This window comes from Oncorhynchus keta, chromosome 31 (genome assembly GCF_023373465.1).
Source record: "Oncorhynchus keta strain PuntledgeMale-10-30-2019 chromosome 31, Oket_V2, whole genome shotgun sequence".
NCBI lineage: Eukaryota > Metazoa > Chordata > Actinopteri > Salmoniformes > Salmonidae > Oncorhynchus > Oncorhynchus keta.
Window position 1 is genome coordinate 11,057,340 of NC_068451.1, and position 8,966 is coordinate 11,066,305.

The 8,966-nt window shown below is 38.8% G+C and overlaps 1 protein-coding gene across 10 annotated transcripts in view; it reads left to right on the forward strand.

Annotated features, from left to right (window-relative positions):
• The window catches only part of LOC118364046 (ras/Rap GTPase-activating protein SynGAP-like), a 120,742-nt gene extending 114,719 nt beyond the window's left edge, over positions 1–6,023 (forward strand). For 7 of the 10 annotated variants that reach the window (XM_052489547.1, XM_052489549.1, XM_052489553.1 and 4 more), the window contains one exon: positions 279–6,023. In XM_052489547.1, the coding sequence (XP_052345507.1) occupies positions 279–692 (414 nt within the window). In that variant the 3' untranslated portion in view covers positions 693–6,023. The remainder of the gene's footprint in view (positions 1–278) is intronic. The other 3 variants (XM_052489556.1, XM_052489552.1, XM_052489554.1) reach the window with 3 other exon arrangements.
• The last annotated feature ends 2,943 nt before the right edge of the window (positions 6,024–8,966 follow it).

An 8,966-nucleotide genomic window follows, 5' to 3' on the forward strand; every position in this document is an offset into this window, starting at 1 on the left:
CACCTGTTTGTTCTTCACTGGCCTCTTCTTATTTGACTATTCCTTGATTGTTTATATCACCCATACTCCCTCTCCTTCCATCCTCCCTGTTGCCTTCTCTCCCCACATTTCCTGCTTCACATATGACTCTTTATATTGCCTCCCTCTCTCCTTCCTGGATTGGCTGACTCGTTTACACCCTTGTCCATGCCACAAATCCCCCACTGAATGCCCCTTCTCCCACTCCCATCTCTCCCCTCTCCTACTCCTCTTCTCCCTCCCTCTCTCTGTCTTGCTAGGGGGCCCAGCATTCCTCCCTGGGTTCAGCAGACCCCTGTGTGAATACTGAAGGTGGAAGAGGAGGAGGAGGAGGAGGAGAAGAAGAAGGAGGGATGACTACTGATCCTGACCATACTATCTCTTCCTCATGCATCTCCTCTACCAGCTTGCCCCGGAATGAGAATGGAGTCCCCTCCCCACCCGTAGACCCTCCTCCTCCCCCCACTCCTCATCTCCACTCCAGTCCACACCAGAATGGAGAGCTCCGTGTCAACCCAACATCCTCCCCAGTGACAAGCACGGAGGCAACTGAGAGCAATGCAACAGCAGGACGTGGCATAGAGGAGAGGGAGCAGGTCAAAAACAACACTAAACCAAATCAGAGAGAGAAGACACAAATAAAAAAGTCTTGCCACATTTCCTTCCTTTTTTGAGGAGGATGAGATGACTGCAATCTTTCCCGTTTCTTTTATGTGTACTCAAACCAGAGAGAGAAGAAATGTGTGGGGGGTCATTGTACATTTAACTGTACAGTACGTTCAGCATTATCATACAAGACAACAAAAGGGCTTTCCAATGGACCTCATTTCCGTCATGCTCAAACTGGGCTTTGGCCAGTATCTGTCTTGCAGGACAAGATAATGATACCTCTTAGTTATCGTTGACATTGTGGGATCCTCATGTACTGTTTCAAACGATCAAACTATAGAGCCTATCATACACTGGTATAGGCCTAATCCCCAAACCAAGCGACTATGTGAGATGTTGCTTTGTGTGTTTGTTTAATCAAATAAAGACAGTAAGCAAACACTATATAACGTCTCACTCCCCAAAGACTTCTCAGTAGCCAATAGCATCCTGCTACTATATACATGCGTGTAGTATCCCATAATTACATCGATAAAGGTCTAGTCATTTCCTGTCCTGAAAACTCCAGCTCTCAAATTTAATTGGTAGAGATGTGGTCATCTGGCTTTTGTAGTCTGGTTTCCTTAGTGCCTTTGAGTGTATTTTAACAGGGTTTTCAAATAACAGGCGGAGATGATATTGATAGAAGGATTATTTTAACTGATGATAGTACATAAACAGTCTAATCAAGATCCAAAAATAACTATGCTGTGTGAAATGCAGACTAACTACAGAGTCCAGAACAAGCAGAATACGGTTTTATTTTTGCCCTAAGGAAAGTGTTTGATGTTTTCAAAACATCGTGTGTAAATTAAGGGACTTCCCATTCGTGGACTGGACTCGTGTAATGTTTTCTCTTCTCAATCTCAGAACCTGTGTGTGATCAACTGGTGCTACAGACACAAACAGGGCCGTCTCCAAATCAAGTGTGTGTGTCAATAGCACTGCCTGTCATGTTTCCCACTGTCTGTATGTCTGTCTCTCTCACTCTGTCTGTTGTTGTCAAGGTAGCCTATTTCTTTTATGTATTTGTCTATGTTTGTTTATGTGTGTCGTGTCCTTACGTGTGCAATTGTTTAATGGAGTGGGAGCTGGGTCAAGTAGGGTGCATAAACCAAATGAGACAATAACAAAGTTGTCAGGTAAAAAGTTTACCAGCAATTTTAAGTGGTTGAAAATATCAAAGGGATACTATTTGTGGACCTTCAGTGTCCTGGCATATAACGTAGTCACTTGTAACACCTAGTACACTTCCAAAATTGTTGTCATGGCCTTTTCTGTTTAGTACCACGTAAACTATTTATTTGATTCTTATTTTGGGGTAGCCAGTTAAGTCTAGCCTTAAGTGCCTGGGTCTCAGATAATGACATTTTGGCCAGTAGTCAAACTGCGCTCAGACAAATTTGTATGTGGCATAGACTTTCTTCATGTCGTTTCGAGGGACTACTTTTAAGTTAACGTACCATTCAGCTGAGCATGATGAATGCTAATGTAACAACATTTTGAGAAAACAAAGATTGTTTGGGGCATCGTTAGTAAAGAGTACTTCAAATCTAAAACATGTTACACACACAGTGCACTAAAAGGAATTCATTGCTTTGTGTCAGCTGTTCAGATATCACCTGTCATTGAATACTGTTATACTGTTGTTGTCATGTCTTCTTGTTTTGTGTATAACTTGTCCATTGTAATCTTTGTTTAGATGTGAACTTGGGTTTATTTTGGCCCTTTTTGATTCACACTGGTGGTGCTTTATAACTAGTTGGAGAACATTCCTTAGCTGGCTTAGCGTCTCAAGTGAAATAACATGCTTCAGACAGTCCTGGTTTTGCAGAACCCAACACCAGTCTTATTTCACTTTTTGTATGTGATTAAGAGTCAATTCACTAAGGGCCATATCCTAACTTGATTGATATTTTTGCAGTTCTCCCATTGGCATCATGCATTACGAGTAAGTCTGAGTTTAACATGCGGATCTCAAGTTAGGATTCGGCACTTTGTGTATAGGGTCAAAATGCCTCCGCCAATGCTGTGTCGGTCAGTACTAGGGGATTAGCCATAGTGTAGAGTGGATGAGATTCAGAGATATGAGAGAGATTTAGAGTGTTGAATTAAAAGTTAACCAAATGTGATTGTTAATGGGGAGAGTTTGTTGTAGTTAACTTGTGTTAAGTCAGCTAATAGGGCTACCATTCTAGTGCCAAAACATATCAGTAATAAAATGGCTTTTAAAGCAACTAGGGTTTTACATCTGCATTGAGTAAAGATATGGGACTATACAGGGTCACTGGTTGATATATGAGCATTGCCATTAATATACCTCAGAGATGCAGAATTGAGAGACTCAGGTAAACAAATATTTGCCTCAGAGCTAAACACAAACTGACAAAGAGATGAATCCTACTTTGGAGGGACTGCCATCCGATACAGTGGTTGGTGCATCTCTTAACAAGATCTATCCCACTGGGCAAAAACTGGTTGAATCAACATAGATTCCACATCATTTAAACAAAAAGGCTAAATGTGATGTAGTTATGCAATTTCATTAGGGACGTTAGGGAATTTAGTATTTTTTTCACCCAAATTTGAACCTAAATCCAATGACATGGATTAAATTCACTTTAGTTGACAACTCAATCGATTGTAAATCAAAATTAGACGTTGAAATGACGTCTGTGCCTAGTGGGATGGCTATGATTGGATAGCAACTTATCAAGCACCTCCCCGTTCCTTCTCTCTCTGTCTTCCTTTTCTCTCCTTAGCCAATCACGCAGCTTCGTGGAGGACAATCTGGAACCTAATTGGCTGAGGCAACATGGGCAGCACGCATGGCCTGGCCATATATCAAGAGCGCTCTCTCGTGATGCGATTGGCTGACAAAGGGAGAAGTTGGGCCATTGGTCCAATTCTCCTGACCTTAAGGATAGTCCAGAGCCACAGCTGACCATGTAAGGATCTGCTGTGTTATTTATCATACTTTACTTGGGCCCTCTCTCTCTGATTGGATGGCTGGACAATCTGTATTTGACGCTTGTGATTAGATATTTTCTTTTCTTTTCAAGACGTGCCAATCTCGGGAAATGGTTTTGTTGGCTCATCAAGCATGTGAAGAACAGCTATGCAGATTGACATGATATAAACCTTTTGGGATTGAGTAGTAAGTTAAATGAAAGAGAGAGAGCTGCTGTGTATAAGATGCATTTCAACGGTGCTGTAATTTTTCTTTCCTAACATTTTTCTAAGATCTCACAATTTGTTTCTTTCATTTTTCCTTCCTATCATTTTCTACAGTCCACCCACTATCTACCCATTCCTCTTTCTATCTATTCTTAACCACCCACCTCATTTTCTGTTCACTTTTAGACTTTTTCTGCTCCTGTTCATATCTGCCATGGTTTTGGTTTTGTTCTTTCTTCTTTATCTCTATTAGTTTTACATTTAAAGGAAACTAATTATGCACAGCCTATTACAAGTGAAACTGCTACAAAACAAAATGTTGCTTCAATTAAAACTTTGAAAAATGTAGAAAATGCTATGATTTATATTTCTATAATAATGCGTATTCTTACCGTAGTACTACATCAACTTTTCATTGGAAATCTTCCTCTGGCAAATGTTTATTTCTTGATAATGACAAGACTAGTATCTAATGACAGTCCAGAAATGATCAATTTTATATCAACTGATTTTTCTTAAGACAATCTTATGAAACATGACCCTTTTGGGGAGAAAGATTGCCCTGGGATTGTGACGGATAAAAACACAAACTGTTGTTTTACCTGCTCCCCTCACAATGATCTGCACGTTGCCGTGACCTGTACCCCTCCACTTCTCTCTTGTAATCCCTGGAAGAGAGATGTCAGGATGGATGTTGTTTTTCTACTTGACAATCGCTGGGGAGCTCTCCATTTTACAGACGATCTAAAAACTCCTTAGAAGAGGACATCCTTACCATCACGTTTTTGTTTTCCTATTTCTGTCTCTGATGTAAGCTTAGTGGAGAAGACGCGAGTTTATCATGTTTTTCCACTGTGGTGAGACCGAATTCTGGAGCCAAGTTTCTGTAGAACTTCCATTTGATTTCTTTGTATGGACTCCACTGACACAGAAGCTAAATAAAACCCTGTGCCCTCCTTCACCTCTGACCACTGAAAGGTGACACATCAAAAGAGCGAGAGATTAGAGGTTAATACCTTTTACGTGATTGAATGTGTGTGTATATACAGTGTGTGTACAGTTGTTGTGTATATACTGGATATGTGTGTGTATATATGGTATGTCTATGTGTATATACAGTTTGCTTGTATATGCAGGGTGTACAGTTTTTTCCTCAATCCTCTAATCTCTCTCTCTCTCTCTCTTAAATGACGTATTTGACTCCTCAAAGAATAAATGTTGGGGAGTGGAGAGGTTCACACTGGCTATTTAAAGGACAGCTGTCTGGGAAGCACTTTCTGTGCAGACACTGACCAATCTGACACCTCTGAACACCTACACACCTATTTATGCCTCTCAAAACAATCTCTGGCTTGCACTCATTTTCTCATCAACCGAGGCATTTTTTAAAAATTATATTTGGGTGACCAAGCAATGTTTGTACATATACAGTATATAGAATAACTAAGATAATATTTCCAGTGACCTCCATCTCCTTTTCTTTGAATTCCTGTAACTATTATGATTCTTCGTTGTTATTTGATTTAAGTTTTGCGTTTCTCTACATTAAATGTTTGCAATGGTTGTCATTCAGATATATATATTTATCCAGACAACCCTTATCTAATCTTTCCAATTTAGTTCCCCGAACTCTGCCTCTCATAGACCCCTCTGTCAGGCTGAACGTTTGGTTCAGGTCACACTGTTACTTGTGAAGCAACTCTTCCATGCAAGTAACACCATGTTATTAGCCATTTCTTCAAGTTCTATTAAGTGTGCCTCCAACTCGCCAACCCTCCCTCACCCTTGAACTTTCAACCCCACAGGTCACACATAGTCATACCCCTTGACAAGCCATAGTCCCCCAACCCCTCTATTTTTGTTTTTAAAAGGACAGACATTCGGGGATTTGTGTATATTAATGGAAGAGTGATATTGAAGAGTGTATTGCCATTGTAAATGGATTTGTTATGAATGTGGATATTCTGATTATTTAATTATTATTGTAATAATGATTATGATTATTGCCACTTTGATTTTGTTGATTCATTCCTTTGATGCGGTCAATAACAATTCCTTCATTTCATTTTTGAATAAACCGGAATTTATATTTTTCGGGTGGGTGAATCTTGGAGATAGAAATACTTAAATAAATGAATAATAAACAAATAATTAACTTCTTAAATTAAGATGTGATATGTATTTTTTTTGTATAATTCCTACAGAACAGTCACCACAGTGAAACATATTTTGAAACTCTTACAAAGGCCTATTGGCCATTTCATAGTTGATGCGGCCTATTCTGTGGTCCATATCATGAGATACACTGTAGTTTACAGAAACATCATTAGATTATCACTGGACAACCAAAGACACAGTATGCCAGTCAGATCATCGTCGTCGACATTGACATTACCATAACCGATCATGTTTGCAGATATTATTTGCTGAGGCTGTTGGTGCATTTCGTGTGAGATAAAAATTAAGACTAGTCTTTTTCGTAAGTATTCACATCCCTTGACCTTTTCCACATTTTGTTGTGCTGCAGCCTGAATATAACATGGATTCATTTGAGATGTTGTGTCACTGGCCTACACACAATACCCCAGAATGTCAAAGTGGAATTATGTTTTTAGAAATATATTCAACCCCTTTGTTGTGGCAAGCCTAAATTATTTCAGGATTAAAAATGTGCTTAACAAGTCACATAATAAGTTGCAATAATAGTGTTTAACATTATTTTTTAATGACTACCTCATCTCTGTACCCCTCACATACAAATTATTGCAAGGTCCCTCAGTCTCTGCAATGAATTTCAAACAGAGATTCAACCAGAAGGACCAGGGAGATCCACCATGAGGCCAATAGTGTCTTTTAAACAGTTAAATAGTTCAATAGCTGTGATATAAGAAAACTGAGGAGGGATCAACGCCATTGTAGTTACTCCGCAATACTAACATAAATGACAGTGAAAAGAAGGAAGCCTGTACAGAATACAAATATTTGCAATAAGGCACTAAACTAAAACTGTAAAAAATACAAATAAATAAAAGAAATGTGGCAAAGAAATTATCTTAATGTCCTGAATACGAAGCGTTATCTTTGGGGAAAGTACATCACATCACTGAGTACCACTCTTCGTATTTTCAAGCATGGAGTTGGCTGCATCATGTTATGGGTATGCTTGTCATCGGCAAGGACTAGAGAGTTTTTTTAGGATAAAAATAAATGGAATAGAGCTAAGCATATGCAAAATCCTAGAGGAAAACCTGGTTCAGTCTGCTTTCCAACAGACACTGGGAGACAAATTAACCTTTCAGCAGGACAAAACACAAGGCCAAATATACACTGGAGTTGCTTACCAAGATTACATTGAATGTTCCCGAGTGGCTTAGTTACAGTTTTGACTTAAATCGGCTTGAAAATCTGTCAAGATTTGAAAATGGCTGTTTAGCAATGATCAACCACCAAATTGATAGCGCTTGCAGAATTTAAAAAATAATCATGTGCAAATATTCTGCAATCCAGGTGTGCAAAGCTCTTAGAGACTTACCCAGAAAGAGTCACAGCTGTAATCGCTGCCAAAGATGATTCTAGCATGTATTGATTGAGTCAGGGGTGTGAATACACATGTAAATCTGATATCTCTGTATTTCATTTTCAATAAATCTGCAACCAATATTTATAAACATGTTTTCACTTTGTCATTATGAGTTATTGTGTGTAGATGGGTGAGAGAAAAAATTATTTAATCCATTTTGGATTTAGATTGTAACACAACAAAATATGGAATAAGTCATGGGGTATGAATTCTTTCGGAAGGCACTGTATGTAGCCTGATACATCATCCGGTGATAGCTTGCTAGCTAGTCACCATCTGACATAATGCAATAAAATGGTTTGGAAAGGTCCTTTCAGGACCTCTGCAAGCCAGAATGTTGAATACAATTACATTTGAACTTACTCCACTGGTTGTTTTGGTGGTTGGTAATTATGCTGGAAATTTGAGACAAAATATCCACAGGAAAGTGTTATTAAACTGACTTTTCTAAGCCAACCCCTGTATTTTAGCATATGCTCTTATCATAAGCCATGACAAAATGTGTAGAATTGCAGGACTCCCGAAAACCAGAAAAATAGCAAACATTTTCAAGAAACAGAAATAGAAACAAAATAGAACATACAAAAGTAATCCATACTGTTCCGGAACATAACTGTTATTTTAAAAGCACAAGGACCCAGTTAACAACCTTATTTTAAGTTGCAGGCATTTTTACTAGTCCCACAAGAAAACGCAATAAAGTAATATATAATAATAATAACCGTTTCACATCCGTTACACATACCGTGTACTAATCATAGTTTAGAACGTACTGTTTAGACAAATCAAATGCAGTAAGCAACAAATATCAACATACTAAGCTCATCCATATTGAGAATGCTCATCTAGTGTGGAAATGAACAATTGCATTTTGCCATTTGTTAAGTTTGGTACACCTCATCATTAAAGGACTATTATCAGCTGTTATCTAACACAATTGGGTCTAGAAAGACGATTCTCTTCCTCAATAGTGTGCAGAGAATTCAACTAGAGGAAATTAATATGAAAGCGTTTCCCAAACTCTGTCTTCGGGACCCCAAGGGGTGAATGTTTTGGTTTTTCAAAGCTTGATGATTAGTTGATTATTTGAATCAGCTGTGTGGTGCCAGAGCAACAACAACAAAAAATGGGGTCCCGAGGACCGAGTTTAGGAAAATCTGGAGTATGACATCTTGGCATTTAAAGCATACTAAATTTATTTTTATTTCAGACATGGCCAGTGTCTCAGATTTTCAATGGCATAAGGACGACTAATGTGTAAGATTTTCAATTCACTGCCCTTTAAATACATCACTTATTGTTCAATCCACACCCACCAAATGTACCTTTATTTAACTCGGCAATTCAGTTAAGAACACATTCTTATTTTCGATGACAGCCTAGGAACAGTGGGTTAACTGTCTGTTCATGGGTTGAATGACAGATTTGTACCTCGTCAGCTTAGGGGTTTGAACTTGCAACCTTCCGGTTCTAGTCCAACGCTCTAACCACTAGGCTACCCTGCCGCCCCAGGGTAGTCTAGTGGAGCAAATAAAATCAAATA